Source organism: Leptopilina boulardi, unplaced genomic scaffold (assembly GCF_019393585.1).
Source record: "Leptopilina boulardi isolate dan_hultmark-lab unplaced genomic scaffold, ZJU_Lbou_2.1 LbouV2_372, whole genome shotgun sequence".
NCBI lineage: Eukaryota > Metazoa > Arthropoda > Insecta > Hymenoptera > Figitidae > Leptopilina > Leptopilina boulardi.
In genome coordinates this window covers 394,936-416,353 of record NW_026137943.1, presented here as the reverse complement: position 1 = coordinate 416,353, position 21,418 = coordinate 394,936, and the positions used below count along the sequence as shown (strand labels likewise).

The window sequence follows — 21,418 nt, the reverse complement described above, 5'->3', positions numbered from 1 at the left end:
AAAAAAAATACATTTTTATTTTCACCTTTAATTTATTTGGAAACGAAAACTAGGGACCTAAAAATAAAGAGAAATTAAAAACAGGAAATGGTTAATTAAAAAACAGTTCCTAATTTTTCTGAAAAAAAAATTTATATTAATTTATAAAAGAAAAAAATTTTTTTAATGTAACGTAAAAAATAGTTTTTATTTTAAAAAAAATGTGTTACATTTCGATTTGTATAACTTATTTTGTTTTATTTTGAAGAAAAAAAAAATGCTTTTTGTCTTTATTTGTAAACAAATTTTATAATTATTTTTTCATTTTATGCTTTATTTGTTTATGATTGTAAAGTGAACCTCTACTCGAATATGACATACCACAAATATCACACATACAAGAATCTTTGTTGTGATCCTGTAAATGATATCTATAATCTGATTGTAATTTAAATTTTTTTCCACAATGTTCACAATTGAAATTATAATTATCCGTATGTTTTCGAATATTATGAATTTTTAAATGATCATTTCTTGTTGTTTGATAATCACAATAATCACAGAAATACAAAACTTTTGGTAAAACATGAATTTTCATATGATTAGATAAATTTTTTTTCTTTACAAATATTTTTAGGCAAATTTTACATTTATAAGTTTTATGATTTGTATGACTGTACATGTGTTCAGTGAGTTTGGTTTTCCATTTAAATGTACATTCACAAATATCACATGTGTAAATTATATTTAATAGTCTTCTTTTATTAATCATTGGTGTGATTGTGAAATTTTTATTTCTCGAACTATTCTCATGAATTAATGATGATTTTTTCTCAATTAAATTATTTATATTTGATTTTCTTTTTTGATGAATTTCTTCTTTTTCGGGAAAATTATTTGTCATTTTTTCAAATTCTGTTTTTTCAGACCAAATATTTTCAATTTGAATTTTAATATTTTTGTTTTGATGACTATCCAGAGGATCTATCGTTTCCCTGCAACAAATGAAAGAAATTTATTTTTTCGTAAAAAAACAAATCTTTTTTTGCTTGATTTAATTGTATTTTTACATTTACCTTTTGTCGATCTAATTAAAAAGTAACAAAAGGTAAATTTTTCTTTTAAAATACATTTTTAATTAATAATTTAAATATATTTTCAAAAAAAAAACTAATAACTTTTTATTTCATGAACAAGTACATTAAATTTAAAATAAAATTTGTACAATTTAAAAAAGAATTACCGAATTTAATTATTTTTTTCGCTGTCTTTTTGGTGCTTTATCGATAATTTTATTCTCCATGTTGAGTAAAAGACTTTTAATATTAATTGACGGTGGTCGAGAATTAACATCGGCGTGTTGCTTTCTTCTGTGCAGCATCATTGGTGATCTTTGTGTGAAACTTTGACCGCAAATATCACATTTATAAGGTTTCTCGCCCACATGTGTTAATAAATGAATTTTTTGCGAACTAATTTGACGAAATGTCTTACCACAAATATTACATAAAAATGATTTTTCATCACTATGTAAATGAATATGTTTAGCGAGATTATATTTAAAACGAAATTCCTTACCACATTGATCACAAATAAATTTTATTTTATGTAATTCAATGTGATTATTTAAATTTGTTTGATTGATAAATTTTTTTTTACAAATTTCACATTCAAATTTTTTCACTGATGTATTATGTCTATATTTAATATGACCGTAAAATGAATTTTTATTTGTAAATGAAATTCCACAAATTTCACATATTAACATTTCAGTTTTATGATCATTTAAATGATATTTATAATCGGTCATTAATTTAAATAATTTACCACAATGTTGACAATTAAATTTATATTCTTGCGTGTGTCTACGAATTTGATGTGATTTGAGAGATGCTTTTATTGTTGTTTGATAATCGCATAAATTGCATGAATAAAAAATATTTGATGCATTGTGAATTTTTTTATGTATATTTAAACTTCTGATGCTTTTAAATTTTTTCGAACAAATTGAACATGCATGTGGTTGAGAAATTGAATGTCTATACATGTGATCAACGAGTCTATTTTTTCGTTTAAATGTTTTTTGACAAATTTCACATGAGTAAATTAATTCCATAGGCGTTGCTTTCTTCTTGATTAATGGTTTTGATTTTTTTTTATTTAAAGACATCTCATCAGATTGCATAGAATTTGTTATTATTTCTTTTTGCTTTCTTTTTGGAGGATTTTTTTCTTCATTTTTTACAATATCCAAAGAATTGATTATTTCATTTTTTTTTGGTGAAATTTTTTCTTGCTTTTTTGTTTTCTTTTTTGGTTTGTCTTTTTCCTTTGCAATTATCTCCAGGGCCTTTGAAATCCGAAAGTAATCAGGTTTTATTTTTAATTTGAATATTGATGAATCCAGTGGATCTTGTAGATAGCACCTAAAATTTGAAGAAGAAAATAATCATAAATTTGACAAACATCAATTTTTTTTTTTTTGATAATAGTTGGGAAATTACTTTTTATATGATAAATAATTATAAATAAAAATTTCTTCATCTTTTATTGATGTTTTCAATTTTATACATTTTAAATTACAACAAATTTCCAATTCCCATAAAACTGGGAAAATAATAAATAAAACACAATAAATTGAAGTCTAATTTGAAAAATCAAGAAACAGAAATATTTTTAAATAATATTTATGAAATATTTTTTTAAAAAAATTATTGTTTCGTTTTACGTTGCTTATGTTAATTTAATTCACTATCCGTTTCATTGGAATGTTTAAATTTATGTCATTTTTTAAATTCGATATTGTTTTATATTCCTTATCACACTGAAAAAAATATGGAACATCTTTTAAATTTCTTTCTGTTCAATGTTTTTTTTTTAATCACCTTTCACTACACTCAATTTTTTTTCTTCATTGTCTTGAATTATTTTATTATTTTTGGGCACATTTTCAATTTCTAAAAGAAATTTTGTTGATAATTATCCATATTTATAAATTCACCTTTTATTTGCACGTCAATTTCGCTGAATAACGCTAAAAAAAAAATTTGGTTTAAAATTAAAATGTAAAATAATATTTTAAATTAACTTAATATTGTAATTAAGTTAAAAAATTTACAAGACGCGAAAAAATGTAAATTTTTTTTTTTTTGCTCTGGAAAAATCTATTTATTTTTCAACATTTTTTTTTTTTTTTTTTTTACAAAATGAAAAAAGAGAAAAAGAATATAACAATAGAAGGAGAAAAAAGAATATATTTTGCGAAAGATATTAGAGTTTTTCTAAAACATTTCTAGCGAGTTCGGCGATGGACGTTCGAGGTATAAAAGTCGGAAGTGGTCCAGGATGTTTTTTTCTGTGCGTGATAAGATTAGTTCGTTGTGGAAAAGTTTTGTTGCAAACATCACATTTATAAGGCCTGATGCCAGCGTGTATTAAAATGTGTTGATGATAAATGCTTGTTTTATAGAAAATTTTTTTACATATTTTACACGTTATTCCCGGTTTATGTTTGAGCTTATGACTCATTAGAAGATTTGATGATTTCAATTCGAGACCACATTCTTTACATGTGTACCTTCTATCCACTGGTTGATGATTAAAAAGTCTCGTTTTACTTACAATTAGAAATTTCTTTTCAAATAAATTTTTTTCACTTCTTTTTTTTATTTCATCTTTGTAAAAAATTGATGATTCTTGTTGTTGAAAACTTTGCTTTTTAATTGAGATAATCTTGTTTTGATGAATATATAGAGGATCATTCATTTCCCTGAAACAAATAAATTACGTCAATAAGAAGAAAAATGTACTTTCTTTTAAGATTTAATATTTTCAATTTGTTTAAAAAAAAAAATGTCCAATTACCTTTTAATTGCATATATATTTAATTATGCCGAATTACATGAAAAATGTTTTGTGAAAATTCAATATTTTTTCTCTCGATAGAGAGTAAAATTCTTCATTTTAAATTTGAAGAATTTAAATTTTTTCTTCTTTATAAAAATCAATTTTTCAAAGTTATTTCATCAATGTTAAAGAATTGAAATAAATTTTTTAATATTTTCGAAAATTTAAAAATTATTGAGTTGACAATTTTTTAATAACAATTTCGGTGATATTATAAAAATAAATAGAAAAATATTTGTTATATAAAAATAAGAAATGTATTTACTTTTTTTTTAACAATAAATTACAAACTTTTGGCAACAATTTTTTTTTTTAACTTTTCTTATCACAACTGAAAATATGTTTTACAAGATAGGATTTAGCGGCATATTTTTTTAAACATCTTGGACATTGAAATTTGTTTTTACTTTTTTTCGAACATGCATGTTTATCAAGTAATTTTTTTGTAATGAATGTTTTTTTACAAATTTTACAAGAAAAAATCTTCTTTTCAGCATTGTGAAAATTTAATGTTTTCTTTATACTAAATTTTTTTGGACTATTTGAACATTTATAATGTTGAGAATTTTGTTTTAATTTTAAAGAATTAGTTGGTGATGATTGTCCGCATTTTTCCATATGTATCTTAAAATCGGTGGAAGAAAAATTTTCAAATCGATTTTCACATTTATGACAACGAAGTTTACATGTAATACGATGATTAAGAACAACATGATATCGTAGTCCACATTTTGTGATGAATGAAATTTTACAAAAATCACATTCAAGATTTGAATTTTTTCTCTTTTTTCTCTTTATTGGTAAAAGATGAGATTCAAAGTTTTTATTGGAAATAAAAATTTCATCGCAGAAAAAGCAATTAAATTTTTTTTTATCATTATCTTGTGTTTTTAAATCATTTTTCAAATAATTGTTGCTCTCTAAATTTAAATTATTTAAAAAAAGTTTAAATTTCTTTTGAAATTCGGAATCCTCCTCTTTCATTTGTAGTTCAAAAGTATCTTCTATAAATAGACTCTCACCATTCCTAGAAAAATAAGAATAATGTTAACTTTAACAATGAGAAAAATAATGACACTCTATATTCCTATTTATTCATCAAAAATATTAAGGGTCAAAATTTCGTTTTTTTTTTTGTTATTTTAAGGGAAGCAGGGAATAATTTCGAAAAAAAATAGAGTGACAAAAATTGATTTTCAAAATTACAAAATAATGATAAAATTTTTCAAAGAAAAAAAAAAAAAAACTGGAAAAAATAAATATTTATTTTCAATGTATGACAAAAATTATTCATTATAAACGAAATTTTGATTTTCGATCTTCTTTCTTGATTGAATTATCCTAGGCACTAAATTCTTATTAAACTCCAAATTGATAATTTTTGATTTTAAAATAATAATAAAAAAAAATTAATATCAAACAATAGAAAATTATTTTTAATTAAATATTCTTAGGACAATAAATAATTTCCAATTGTCATGGAAAAAAATACATTTGCAAAACAAATTGTATTTATTTTAGTTGTTCATTTGCAAAAAAATTATAGAACTAAATTTCTTTGTTTAAATACAAATTCGAGTAAAAATTGTTGTTTTTACATAATTAGCGAAGGTAACTAGAAATTCTTTTTTTTTTTACAAATATAACGAAATATGTTTAAAATATTAAATCCTTACAGTATCACAAATTGTCCAAGCATTCCAATCAATCGATTAATTTCGAGTCTAATGAAAATAATAGAAAAAAAACGAAATAAAAATTAGAGAAGAAATTAGATAAATAACGAGGAAAATTGTATTTTTTTAAGAGAATTATTAGAGTTTTTGTAAAACATTTCTAGCAAGATCGGCAATTGGCGTTGGCGTAAGAAGAGGTGGAAGTGGTCCAGGATGATTTTTCCTATGTCTAAGAAGACTTGAACGTTGAGTAAAATCCTCATTGCACACATCACATTTATAAGGCCTTATACCAGCGTGCGTAAGTACGTGTTGATAAAAATTACTTCTTGAAATAAAAACTTTTTTACACACCCTACACGTCATTCCTGGTTTATGTTTGAGTTTATGATTCATCAATTGACTTGGTCCCGTTAATTCGAGGCCACATTCTTGACACGTATATCTCTCCTTGTGCATTAGCAAATGATTATCAAGTTTTGTTTTACTGCGAAATTTTTTAAAACACAAATTACATGGAAAATCCATATTTGTTTTACGTGAACGTTTTTGATGTCGCCATTCATGTCCTTTAACATCCTTAACGGCCTTACCACAAAATCGACAAATTTGAATATTACACATATGCGTACGGCCAATGTGAAGTAAAAGATCTAATTTTAATTTATATCTCTTACCACAATGATCGCACATAAATTTTGCCTCTGTTTCACTATGTACACGTATATGATGTTGTTTCAATCCTTCCTCACGTTTATATTTTAAATGACAAATTGAACATTCAAAATAAAAATCACTACTGTGAGTTTTTCGATGTTCCTCAAGGACACGTGCAGTAAAATATGATCTTCGACACATATCACATTTATATGGCCTTTTGTGTACGGCTCTCACGTGTTTTTCAACTTTTGCCTCATCTTTAAAACGTTTCTCACAAAATGGACATGTATTACGAAGATTATCAAGTACTTGATCGACGTCCTGAATGTTATTTGAATAAATTAATTGATTATCATCAATTTTATTAGTTGACTCAATTTTCACGTCAATACTCTCAAAATAGTCATCGTATTCTTTATAATTATTGTACAATATCGTTGGATGTGTCTTTTTTAATTCTCTCCTTGATTTTCGTCTCATCGTTGTTGTTGTTGTTGTTGTTGTGGCGTTTCCATCAGTTCTTCTTCTGAAACACGGACAGTCTATAGTCAGTGAATGAAATTTCTCGATTGTATTTTAAAGGAGAAGCTTTTTTTTTTGTATTCTAAAAAATAGTATATTATGTGGCAAGCACGTAAAGTAGTACTTTTTAGGTGAGGATGTAATTTTCAGTACGAGCTGTCGTTAGTGCGACGTAGGTGAGACGAAGGCGAGCTGTAGGTGAGATGAAGACGAGCCGAAGGCGAGTCGAGTCGAGCCGAAAGCGAGCCGAGTCGAACCGAAGTCGCACAGACAGCGAGTATTGAAATCATCCGAACCTAAAAATTACTACGTGCGAGCCACATACGCTATTTTTTTCGCCATTGTTATGAAAAAGTGAAACAATTTTAAAGAAAAAAAATAATAAAAATTGATAAATAAAATAAAAGCAAAAAAAAAAATTATGCAAAAATTAACAACTGCCTAAAAAAGACTTTATAGGGCAGTTTACTGCCTAAAAAAGACTTTATACGGCAGTTTGCTGCCTAAAAAAGTCTTTTTTAGGCAGTTGGCCCAAACTGCCTTAAAAAGTGCTACTTTATCTGCCCAAAACAGGCACAAAAAAGACACTTTTTCATGTCAATGGCGAAAAAAAATATTTTCTAATCTCTATTTTATATTTATTTCTTTTTCACATTTCTATTATTTTCTTCTGCTTTTCACCTGCTTTAAAAACAAAAGGTTAAAATTAATAAAAATCTGAAACAGAAATAGATTAAAATTAATTTAGAAATTATTTCTCATAAATTTATAGAAATTGGAGAAATTTGAAAAATTCAATTAAAATTAATTCATATTGCAATTTAAAATAATTGCATATTATTCTATTTAAGAAAAAAAAATTTAAAAAAACGGTATTAATGACATTTTGATTTTTATTAAAATTAATTTTTTTAATTTCACAACACGCAGGTATAAAAACGAAACAAAAAACGGAGTACAATAATTAATATTGAAATATTGTTATTTATTCGGGAAGCACAATAATATTTTATAATTAATTTTCTACAAAAGTAAATTTTTATAAAAAAAAAAAAAAAGAAACAGAATAATGTAGTTTTTCATTAATAACGAGCTAAATTAAATCCTTAAGGAATGATAATACGAAATTATTTTACAAAATACACAGCCTCGAAAATATGTATAACGTGAGGTTTTTTTTTTAATGTCAAATATTTTATTTAAAATATAATAAAATTCATTTTTTTTTAACAATTGAGGCCAATTAAGTGGTATTTTCAAATAATTGAAATTATTATTAAAATAATTTCTTTAATTAACTTTCTCAAATCTCATTTAAACATTTTTTTTTTCTTAAACTAATGTATTATTTTTAATTAGGCAAGAAATATAATATATTATGCAAAGACATTTTCTTTTAATTAATATTTTCCATATAAAAAAAAATTCCACTTTAAAAAAATTTTAACTAATTAATCAATATTAAAATTTTTAAATAAAAGTAAATTCACAATTTTTTCAAGTAAAAAAATGTTTAATGATAGTTTCCAAATAATTTTTCCACTGATAAATTATTTGTAACAAATTATAATTGTTACTTAAAAAGTTAAGTATATGAAAAAAAGTGATTTAAATAAAAAGATATATCGCGTTCTTTTAGACAACAATATCATTAAATATATAAAAATCTATTTATTTGAAAGGTTTTTTGTTTTTTGTTTTTTTTTTTTTGCACCAAATACATCTAGGCATCAACTGTATGAGTGCGCTCTAAATTCTTAATAACGTATAACTTCCATCGTGTAACCAATAAATTAATCGATCAATTAAATCGATTATTTTTAAATTTAATATCATTTACGTTAACATTCTCATCAATTTACTTCCATCAACATATAAATCACTCCAAAAAACAAATATAGAAAAAAATACATTTTCACGAACTTGTATAATAAATTCTTGGACGAAATGCGTTTTCACAAAAAAAAAAACGCAAAAAATAATTATCACAGGGGAGAGTGGAGTAAACTGACCTGATCAGTTTCTCTTAATTGGCTAAAATCATATTTATAATTTTGGAAAGTTTGCATTTTTTTTTTTTTTTTTTTTTTGAAATTAATGCAACTAAACAAGTGTTTCTGAAAAAAAAATTGAGAAATTAAAATTATCTTTCAATTAAGCCTTTATAAAATAAATTCGGTCTATTCTTTCGATCACTAGAGAGCAAAAATTAGTTAATATAGCCGGTTTTTTCCACTCTCCTCTAAATTACAAAAATATTCAATATTTCAGTACTAATTAATCTTCTAATGGATTTTATCAAATTTCCAATTTTTTTTCAATTTACCGTTACTAAATTTACTGTGACGAAACACCAGTTTCGAAATAAAAATTGCTGAATTATAAAAATCCACTAGAAAAACAAAAATTACTGAATTACACTGTAAATTATTAAATAAACATTGAGACATATGAATGTAATCTAAAGTCAATTAATTCGAATTGATTGATATAAACGCTTAGCGTCTTTTTCTTTTTGTAGAAAATATTCATTCTTCCTCGAAAAAAAAAATCACATTTTCTCGCGGGAAAAAAAACAACAACAACAAATTTTTAAACACATGTTGACTTCTGATGAGCGGTGAGATTTCCCTGACATGAAAAGCCACGATGACAAATTTTACAAACATATGGTCGTTCTCCAGTGTGTCCACGTCTATGAATTGTGAGTGTTGACCTTTGACTGAATGCCTTTGGACATTGATCGCATTTATATGGTTTCTCGCCAGTATGAACACGTCGATGCATTCGAAGATTTTCCGAATCAGTAAAACCCTTACCGCAAATATCGCAAACATATGGCTTTTCACCAGTATGAATACGTCGATGTTTCTTAAGATGTTCAGCGCTACTTAAACTTTTACCACAATAATCGCATAGATAAAGTTTTATTGGATTATGACTTTCTTTATGGCGAAATAATGATCTTTTTGTTGCAAGTACACGTCCACAAATATCGCACGCTGTACTTGTTACTTTATTTGCTTTCATTTCAGGATGCATACGACGACAATGCGCTGAGAGTTGTCGTCTAAGATAAAATGAATTGCCACAAATTTGACAAACAAATGGTTTATCACCTGAATGAATATTATAATGTTCCTGAAGATCAATTGCCTTACGAAAATATTTATCGCAATCAGTACATTTAAATGGAAGATCAGCTTTATCAGTGTGTCGTAACATATGAATACTGAGAGCTGCAAGAACAGTTGTCTCATAATCACATTCTTTGCACATATAACTTGGATAGAAATGTGTTTTTTCATGCCTCGTTAAATCGCGAAATAGACGAAATTTCTTCGGACAATGTTTACAAGTTAAATCGCCAACAGTGTGACGTAATAAATGTTTTTGATAATTGCTCTTGTGACGAAAAATTTTATTACACGTCTTGCAAATAAATTCCTCATCGGGTTTCTCTTCTTTTACTTTCAAAGGCGGTCGACCAACATTGCCGCCAGTTGTTCCTGGTTTTCGTCCTCTTCGTATCACGTGCTTTTTCATATGCTTCCGTAAATTCACGTACGTTCGAAAAACACGACCACAATGAGCACAAGTATTTTTTCGCTTACCCTTATGCTCCACCTCGTGATTGTCGAGTTGTTTTTGAGATTCAAAGGACATGGTACAATTTGAACAGTTGAAGGATTGTTCCTCTTCCTCCTCCTCTTCGTCTTCTTCTTCTTCATCATCATCATCATCATCTTCCTCATCAACGTTGACCTCCTTCTTAATATTACCTTTCGCCTTCTCCTCATTTGTTTTCGTTTTTCCCACTTCTGCATTGACAATTTTCTTCATTGGATCATCCTGCTTTTTAGACACTGCCATCGGATAATACTCATCCGGAATGGAAAGTTGATTGTATCTGAAATGTAAAAATTCGAGGACTACATCAGTCAGTGCCCTTTTAATTTCTCTTCCATATTAATGGTTTTTTTTTCCATTTTTGCTTTTATAAATGACAATCGACTCGTTATCCTTCAGAAAATATTTGCCTGTAAAAGGAATTTTTCTAAAAAAAAAAAAAAATATTACTGATTTTTATTCAAAGTGACATAGAGAAAAATAATAATGGCATAGAATTGACGAGTCGATAGTCAATTTTAAGGTGTTCAGCAACTTTTGAAAAAAATAAAATATTTTTTTTTTCAAAACTCATTTTTTAAAAATAATTTTAAACTTTGAAAAAAATAATCAAATTTAGCGAAATTTCAATTATATTTAAAATTCTTTTCATTTATTTACAATCGAAATTAAATATCTTAAATTTTATTCAAATTTTACAAAATTGAAAAATAAATTCAAGTAACAATAAATATTTTCAAAGGTCGCTGAACACTGTCAAATTTATTAAATTTTAATTTAATGCAATTTTTATAAAATCGCAAAGTATTAATTAAGTATTGCAAAAAAAATCCTACAATTACTGAAAAATTAGTAATAATTTATTTAGTAATAATAATAATTACCAATTATTGGTAATTATCAACTGATGATTTAAATAATTTGCAAATTATTTCTATAAATTCGTAATTTTACTGTTCTTTTATATAATTTTCCAAAAAAAAAGAAATATTACAAAAAAAAAATTCTGTAATAGTTATTTAAAAAAAAAAAACAGTAATTTAATGAATTTTCATCAATAACTTGAAAAGGAATTAATTTTTCAGCAATTAAATATTTTTTTTTAACCAGTTATTTTTCTCTATGCTAAATGATTCGATATTCTTTAAATTTTGAAATTGATTTCAAAAATTATTTCCATGAGAAAAAAAAAATAATAAAAACTTATTTCTATTTTAACGAGAAATAGATTTTTATACAAAAAAAAAAAAATATTTATAAAAACCAAAATTTTAAATTATTGCGCCGATTTTTGTTTTTATATTCAAAAATTCTTTATTATTTTTCTTCTAAATTACAATATGTTGATATTACATTTCTCGTGAGATTAAAATTATTTATCATTATAAAATATAATATAGTATAAAAAAATAAGTGTTTTACAAGTTTTATAAAACTATTTTAAAAAACAAATTAAAAAAATGATTTTTTTTAAAAAATAATTTATTTCAATGAAAGTAAAAATTTACTATAATAAATTTCTAATTGATATTAATATAAATTATCTCTATTTCTTTCGGTTAAAAACATAAAAAAAAATTTCACTAAGCGTTTTCAACTTTTGGAATATGAATTTTATTATGTGAATTAAGTGAAGCTCTCGAGACAAAAGATTTGTCACAATTATTGCAATGATAGGGTCGTTGTCCGGTATGATAACGTTTATGTATAACTAATGTAGAATGTTGAGTAAATGATTTTCCACATGTATCACAGGTATATGGCTTCTCGCCAGTGTGCGTACGTTTATGAACAACGAGTGTTGTTCTTTTATGAAAAGCCTTGCCGCAAATATCGCAAATTAATAATTTCTCGCCACCATGAAGTCGAAGATGATCCTGAAGTGATCCACGTGACGATACTGATTTTCCACAAAGATGACAATCATATTTATTTTCACCAGTGTGCGATTTCACATGAACGACAAGTGAATTTTTATAGGCAAATGTTTTACCACAAAATTCACATTGATGTTTCATTGGTTTAAAATTGGGATCATGAATTTTTAAATGACGTACAAGTGTATGATTATTTGGAAATGATTTTCCACAAATATGACAAACATGTTCCTTTGCATTATGTTTAACATTCATATGTCCATGAAGTTCAGAATTTGTGAAAAATCCTTTATTACATATTTCACAGTGTCTTGTATATTTTTCAAAATGTCTTCTATGATGTGTTGCAAGTTGTGATGCTTGAACAAAACTACGACCACAAACATCGCAAATAAAATTTCTTTCACGCGTATGAATTCGTCGATGTACAGAAAGTGTACTTGAACGTTTAAAATATTTTCCACAAACATCACATTCAAATGGACGTATCTCACTGTGCGCCACCATATGTCCATCAAATAAATTTCTTGCCTTAAATTCTCTTGAGCATATTTTACATTGATAGTGATTATTTTTTTCTTTTGATTTTTTAATTTTTGTCACATTCATTGAAATTTTCCCTGAAGAAGATAATTTCTGCTCTAATAATTTTTGATTAATTTTCTTCTTCTGCAAGGGTTTTAAATTGAGATAATTGGCCAATTCATTATTGTTTGATGATTTTTTTTTATCATATTTGTCGGCTTGCATATTTTCATCCATGATTTTTGTAATATCCTGCCATCTGGAAATAAAATGGAAAAAACGTGGTCAGTCCGATATTAATCTTCCTCTTCCAAAAATGTAGCTATTTAAGATTTATAAAACATCTTGAAAAAAGATTTGCTTCAATTTTTCATACTCCAGAGACTTTTAGGGAGTTATATTCCTAAAAAAAAATTTTGTTTTAAAAAAAAGTTTTTCAACTTTTTGCAGAAAGAATTATTTTTCTTTTTACACGATTTAAAAAAAAAAATTTAGTTATATTGATTTACTTTTTGTAAAAATTTTTACTATGATATAAAAGAAATCTTAATCATTTTTTTTTATTTTTCAATATTATGACTAATATTTGAATTCGAAGTAAAATATTGATCACCCTTAAAAATTTGAGTGCAATCGATTACAATCGATTTTAATTAGGCCGAGTCGCTTTTATTTTTGATGCCTATATACAAATTATCGCCGACAGACAGAATTTTTATTTTTCTTTGCATATTTGGAATAAATTTTCAAGATTTCAAAAATTTATTTATACTTTTTATACAGAAAGAAACGTAAATTTTGTAAATAGATTATTTTATACTTTTTTTTACTAATTTATTTTAATAATTTCAATTTATTTTATTAAAAAATGGAAAAAATTGAAATTTGAAAAATAGGTGACAACATTTTTGTTAAAAAAAAGGTGATCCCAGAAAGTATAATGCAAAATAATTTTACAAAATTAAAAACTTCTGTAATAAAAATAATTAAAAAAAAAAAGACACAAAAATACAAAAAAAAAATTAAAAAACATCTTAATTTCTTAAACTTACCTCAGGTAAAAAAAAGGAAAAGACGTTAAAAAATATTTTTTGTAATTTGAAAGGGATTTTTTTTATTAAACCAACACAAATGGTTATTATTATAACAATTTATTTAGAGACTTATATAAATGACAGTCAAAGAATATAACAAAAATAAGTTTCACATAAATATTTTTCAATGAAAAAAAAAAAAATAGATATTCATTAAATTTCGACATTTTCGCAAAAAGATTGTTTTGATTTTACAACAATACGTTTCGAGAACTTATTTTTTGTAACAATAGGTTTTTTTTTATAATAACAATAGATTTTCTGCTATAGAAAAAAGGTAAATTCGACGCCTCCCGTTGATAAGATGCCCGTTCATTTGTCAGAATAATAAAATGCCAACTCGAGCTCAGTTCAATATGAAGCTAGTTCAATTGTCAAAATAATAAAAGGCTATCTCAGTTTCAGAATAATATAATCCTATCTCGCATTAAATTCGAATTCAAGTTTTCGTAAATTAAAAAAAAAGTTTAAGTCGATCAGAATATTAATTCATACTTTTTAATGATTAATTAGTGATTAATAATTATTAATAAAATAAGAAATAGAATAAAAAACAAATAATAAAATAAATGAAAATAAAAAATATTATTAAAAAAGAAAAAAATTAATTTAGCCTTGAATTATTTATTACTAATATTATTTTTTTTATTATAATTTTTTTATTAATTTTTTTATTTTGTTAATCATTAATTAATCATTACAAAATATTAAATAATATTCCGATCGAGTTAAAAATATTCAAGTTTTCGTAAAATAAAAAATTTTTAACTCGATCGGAATATTATTTAATATTTTGTAATGATTAATTAATGATTAACAAAATAAAAAAATTAATAAAAAAATTATAATAAAAAAAATAATATTAGTAATAAATAATTCAAGGCTAAATTAATTTTTTTCTTTTTTAATAATATTTTTTATTTTCATTTATTTTATTATTTGTTTTTTATTCTATTTCTTATTTTATTAATAATTATTAATCACTAATTAATCATTAAAAAGTATGAATTAATATTCTGATCGACTTAAACTTTTTTTTTAATTTACGAAAACTTGAATTCGAATTTAATGCGAGATAGGATTATATTATTCTGAAACTGAGATAGCCTTTTATTATTTTGACAATTGAACTAGCTTCATATTGAACTGAGCTCGAGTTGGCATTTTATTATTCTGACAAATGAACGGGCATCTTATCAACGGGAGGCGTCGAATTTATCTTTAATAAAAAAAATATTTTTCACTCTTTAAATTTTTTGTTAAATCAATTTTTTTAATTCCTATAAATTAATTTATTAGTAAATTCGTGTTGTCTTAATAATTGTATTCAATACATAGAACTAAACTTATTTATTTAAATGAAAAATGGTTTTATTAAAATTTAAGAAGTTTTTTTTTTATTTTAAAACTATGTTAATCAGTCAAATATATTTTCAAATAGCAATTAGAGAAATAGAAAAAAAAAGATTGTTATTGCAATGAAAAGTTGCAATAAAAAAAAATAAATGTAATTTTACTCTCTAAAGAATTCGTTCATTCAATTAAATTAAAAATTTAGAGAATAATTAACTGCATATATTAAGGATTTGTTTATCACGATTTTAACTGATTTTATATGATATTGGAAAATTTCGATTATAAAATTTTCCATTCTTAAAGATCTTAGATATTTTAAAAATATTAACTTATAAATAAAAAATTTTTTCATTTACGTTCATGTGACTTCATATGAGAATTCAATGAGCCATGTTGTGTGAAACGTTTTTGACAAATTTTACATTCATACGGTCGTTCGCCAGTGTGCGTTCTTAAATGAACAATTAAATATTTTCTCACGCTAAATGCTTTGCCGCAAATTTCACAAATATGTGGTTTCTCACCGGAATGAATACGTGTATGACTACGAAGATAAGTTTTACTTGACACTGATTTACCGCAAATTTTACATTTTATTTGATTTTCACCCGTGTGAGTTTTCAAATGTACTTTCAATGCCGCTTTCCAATGACTTTCAAAATTACAAATATTACATTTATGTTTTTCACGTTCGCCATGTGATTTCATGTGTGTTTTTAAATATGTTGCACTTGCATACGATGTATTACAAATTCGACATAAAAATGGTTTTTCACCAGTGTGTGTTAATAAATGACGTTCAAGTGTTTGACTTGTGTAAAAGCCTTTTTTACAAATATCACAGAATATAATGTATTCTTTATTATGTTTCTTTTTATGAAGACGCAAATCATAACCGGAAACTTTTAATATTCCACAAACATCGCAAACAAAACGTTTATTGTGTTGTTTGCGATGTGTTTTTAAAAATTCTTCAGTTTTAAATGATTTTCCACAAATATTACATTGATGGGGCTTTTCAATTTGATGAATTTTAATTTTATGTTTACGTAATTTTTCTTCATCATTAAATTTTTCATTACATTTTTCACAATTATTCAATTTTCTCTCCTGTTGTAATTTTTCATTAATTGAAAATAATTGCAATGAATTTTCCATATCATTGACATGATTTGAATTTAAATTTCTTTCAATTTCAGATTCAGTGAAAGTGATTAATTGTTCATTACGAAATAATTCAATTGTTTCATCTTCTCTTTGATAATGTATAAATTTGTCATTCGTTGATTGGTCCACTGCATCATCATCATCATCATCATCCAAAGACCTGGAAACGATAAAATCATCAGATTTCTCGTTTTTATCCGTCACCAAATTCCAAAAAAGAGTTCTTCTTTTTTTTATTTTCATTTTTAAATCAACATAATTTTTTTTTTGTGAAAATATCGAAATTCAATCCATGTGATAAATTTTGCAATTTCAATTTTCTATGGTTAAAGAAAGAAGAAGCGAAAAAATTTGTTTTCACAGAAAAAGGGTTTGAATTTCAAATTAAAAAAAATTTCTTTACTTTTTTTTTTGCGGATAAACAAAATTTTTAATTGTTTTTCACATTTATAAATTTTTGTCCTACTAGGTAGGTATAAAGTGTACATAAATTTTAAATTAAACCATAGAAAAAAAAAAAAAAAAATAGGGATTTTTTTCAAAAAAGCCGTTTAAAATTTAGGTTTATGAGTTCGTCCCTGATGACGAACAAGATTTTTTTTTGAATTAAAATTTTTACCACAAATTGCGCAATTAAATGGCTTTTCACCGGTATGAATACGAACATGAATTATCATGTAACGTTTATTTATTAATTTATCACAATATTCACAGGGAATAAGATTTTCGCCAGTGTGCGTTTGTTTATGAACTGTTAAACATTTCAAAAGATGTGTTTCAAAATTACACAAATCACATTTAAATTTTTTTTTTTTATATCCATCAGCATCAACATGAACACGTTTCACGTGTAATTTAAGATAACCAGTTGAACGATATGTACGACCGCAATATTGACAAATAAATGGACGATTTTCATCTTTATCAGTATGTCGATGAAACATATGATTACGAAGTTCTGATTTATTATAAAATGGTTTACTACAAATTTCACAAAATACACCATAATCTTTATTATGACGTCGTACATGCATTCTCATTGATGCAACATCTGATTTTGAACAACCGCAAATATGACAAATTAATTTGTCATCATGTTTTCTTATATGCGCTAATAATCTTCTTTTTGTTGGAAAAATTTTTTCACATATATCACATTCAACTGGATTATGTTCAAATGTCGCTTCTTGCATATGTTTTGCTAAACTTGTTTCTGTTGTGAATCTTTTATGACAAATTTTACAACGTTTTGATATTCTTGGCTCAAAATATTCAGTGTCATTTAAACGATGTGCATTCATATGTCTACCGTATTGATATCTTTTTGAAAATTTCATTTCACATTGATCACATTCAAAAAATCCGGGTTTATCAGGACCATCTGGAAAATGCGTTGGCATATGACTTCTCCAATGATAATCGTGTTGTGATTTTAATGTGAAAACCTCATCGCAAATAAGACATTTACAATTTTCCACAAGTACCTCATAGTCACTGTCTTTGTCATCGTCATTGTCGTAATTTTCAGAATCTTCTGTTTCTGATTTCATTTCTTTTTTAGATATTTCTATTTCTTGAGAATAATCAACATCGGAATTTTTCCTAAGCGTTTGTCTTCTAGTTCGTTGGGCAATTGGAATTGAAATATTTTTATTACGTCTTGTTAATTTTGGTGTTATTTCATCATCATCATCATCATCATGTGGTTCCATTTTAACTTCAACGAAATTTTGAGCGTTGCCATCAATTTCCAATTCAGTTTTAATTAATGTCTTTTTTTTAAGATTAGAAATTCTATTTTTTCTCTTTTTTGATCCTTTCTTTCGTCCTTTAGGTGGCCGTCCTCTTTTCTGCGTTGTTCCACCCCTAGAATGAAACGGTGACTTAATCGATTAATTTCCACGCAACAACAATTAAAAAAAGACTTAAAAGTTATAAATTAATGAGCCGATAAAATAATTTATTATTATTATTATTGAGAATTTAATTTTATATTAAAATTGTTTCAGAATTATTAAATTGACAATTATAATAACATTTAAATTTTCATTCTTTGAATAATGAAAGATAAGTTTTATAAAGTTTGTCATAAATATTTTCCACATATTTGGGAAAATTTTAAAACATAAAAAAAAATTTTTTTTTTTTATAATAAAATTTTAATTTAATTATTCTCAAGGAAGGATTTTTTTCAATTATTTCTCAGAATCAAAAATTTTAACTTGGTTTCTTTTTCTCTCTGCGATTTTGCACTTTTTTTTCCAATGAATGAGGGTTTTTTTTTTTTTGGTTTTCCGTTTTGTGAACAATGAGAGCAGAATTTATTTCAAAAATTATCATCGCAAGATTCACGATAATCAAAAATCTTCTAGTGTATAATCGAATAAAGATTTCAAATTCGAAAATTTCCTGTTGATATTGCAATGTTTTTTGTGATTTAAAATATATTTTAATAATTTTTTTGCAGGATGGTCCAAAATTCTTGTCTTCTTTATTTTCTATTAATAATCCTGTAATGATAAACTTGTAAAAATCAAAGGAAAATTGATTATCTATCTCACTACAATATTCTGATGATAAAATATAATCGTATTATTTTTATTAACCCTCATTTAGCAAAATTTTATTGCCTTTAGTTTTTATTTTATTAATTATGAAGAATTTTATCATTATCGATGACAATTGTTTATCTTGACTCAAGAATAAATTTTGAATCAATTAATTAGTTATTAAATAATTTTTAATTAAAATATCAAATTAATGAAGTTAACATAAAATTTAATTTTAATTAAAATTATTTTTAATTATTAGTTTTATATTATCAATTCCATTCAAATGGTAAATAATTTTTTAAAACTTGAAACGAGAAAGAAAGATAAAAACTTTACTAAATTATATTATTAAGGATAATATTAAAAATTAAGAAAGGCTTAGAGAGATAAAATTTTCATTTATATAGAAAGAAGCTTTTATTAAATAAAATCCATTGTTGTACATATAATCGAAGTACAAAATAAGAAAATATTTCTAGACGTGAAAAACGGTGCCTTAAAAAATATGTTTCTTTATTTTTTTTTAAACTTTGCAGAAGCAATTGTGAAATAACGTCTTGATAAGCTTTGCTTTTATAATTCAGACAATAAGAATAGAAAAGAGGACGATTTTTACTGATTCTATGAATGTACATTTTTTTTTTTGTTTTGAGGAAATTGTAAAAATTCTTAGTATTAATTAATACGACAGTAATAATACGCTTATTGTTTTACATATATGTATAAAATATAAATTGAATATGTAGAAAAAAATTAAGGCCATGTGCGTAATTATTTTTGTTTTTTATAGTATCCTATTCTTTTAAAAATTTAAAATTTTTTAAATTATTAATTTCCAATTTTAAAATTCCTTATTCTACACTCATATTCAAAAACTTGAATTTTTAAAACAAAACAAAAAAACTGTATTAGTTTCTTAAACATTTTTTAGTTTTTGATTTTTTATATTTATTTTTAAAATTATTTTGGAAACTTCTGAAAACAAGTCTTTTATTTTATTAAAAACTAAATATTAAGCTTGCAAAGCTAATTGTCATTCAAAATAATAATTTTAGTTTTAAAAAGAGTTACTTAAAATAATTTATACCTGAATTATTATTTTTTTTAAAAGGAATGTTCAGTCTTTAAAACAGATTAAATTATTTAACATGAAAAAATACTGCTTAATTAATATTAATCAGAAATTCTGGTTTAATACGAAAATTTCTATTTGTATATTTATAAAAAAAAATATATAATCTAAGGTTAAAAATTAAAACTTAATAATAGAGGAAAATTAAAAAATTATTTTTGAAACTTTTTATTTATTTAATGAAAAGTGCAGCTAAATTAGACTTTGAAAAAAAAGAAAAAAACTAAAAAAGCATTATTCATTAAACAAATTTGTTTTCAATCGTACGAAATTCGTTAAAAAAAAAGAATGCAGAATGATTTATGAATTTTATATGAGAAAAAATAATATGCTCTTCTGAGTATTTGTAATTTTTTTAAAATCTCATTCTTATCCTATTTAAAATGAATTATAACCGTTGAGTAAAAAATTAAAAAAAAAATTTATTACGGAATGTGCGTCTAAAAAAGATATTTACGTAATCATAAGTTTTGTAAAAATTCCCTCACACATCAATTTTCTTAAAATCTAAATATACGAAATTACAATTTTCATAATTGTCCTTGTCTTTCAATTTTTTTTTTTGTTTTACGTAAATTATTATAAAATTCTAAATACCATATGAAATTTCGTTTTTGAATTCGCACAACAGAAACTAAGGCACGAGGTTCATATTGTATATATGTATAAATTCTTGCAAGCAGAGTGAGAAAAATATTTTTTTTTTTTTTTTGAACCCTGACATTATTTTCTCGGTGCTTTATATATATATTTATAATTGATATATTTCTATTTTACAATTTACAATTTTTCCTTAGATTTACATTAAATTATTGGTAATAATACACTGGTATTGAAAAAAAAAGTTAATTAATAATTATCTTTAAAAGTTTAAATTTAAAGAAAAATTATATTCAATCAAAAAAAAAATAGTATTTAGAGAAATAATTTTAAACTTAATATTTTGAACATAATTTACATAAAATGCAAATGTAAATTTAAATTAAACTTTTTCAAATATTTCATCTAAATACGAGAAAAATTACTTTAATGCAAGAAATAAAAAATATTAATAGTTTAAATTTTAAACATAATATTCAGATTATAAAAATAAGTTAAATTTTTGTCTATTATTATATAAATTATTTGTAAAGAAAAAAAAATGTTCTTTAAAAAAAAAATCCTTAATTCTGATAGCATTTAAAATGTAAAACAAACAATAGTAATAATGGACGGGAGAAATTCTTAATCCTAAACAATTTTTTGTTGATAAGAAAAATTAAAAACAAAATGTTAGCATTAAAAAGTGTTTCTAAAACGTAACAGAATAAACTGGAACTTATAATAATAATAATAATAATAA

The 21,418-nt window shown here is 24.2% G+C and overlaps 2 protein-coding genes across 15 annotated transcripts in view; both read right to left on the bottom strand.

The window, feature by feature from the left end:
• Positions 1–224, bottom strand: part of LOC127287796 (zinc finger CCHC domain-containing protein 10-like) — a 158,190-nt gene extending 157,966 nt beyond the window's left edge. Inside the window, exon 1 of the mRNA XM_051314925.1 lies at positions 221–224. The gene's annotated coding sequence lies outside the window, so the exon portion shown is untranslated. The remainder of the gene's footprint in view (positions 1–220) is intronic.
• The window catches only part of LOC127287781 (zinc finger protein ZFP2-like), a 70,633-nt gene that overhangs the window by 35,025 nt on the left and 14,190 nt on the right, over positions 1–21,418 (bottom strand). The window contains exons 5-6 of one of the 14 annotated variants that reach the window (XM_051314904.1): positions 1,223–2,405; positions 830–974 (exon numbers count right to left, since the gene is read on the bottom strand). The exons of 11 other annotated variants lie outside the window; for them this stretch is intronic. In XM_051314904.1, the coding sequence (XP_051170861.1) occupies positions 1,232–2,405 (1,174 nt within the window). In that variant the 3' untranslated portion in view covers positions 830–974; positions 1,223–1,231. Of the gene's footprint in view, positions 1–829; positions 975–1,222; positions 2,406–7,707; positions 10,654–16,922; positions 18,259–21,418 lie in introns of those variants that run through there. 2 more of the 14 variants (XM_051314899.1, XM_051314900.1) reach the window with 2 other exon arrangements.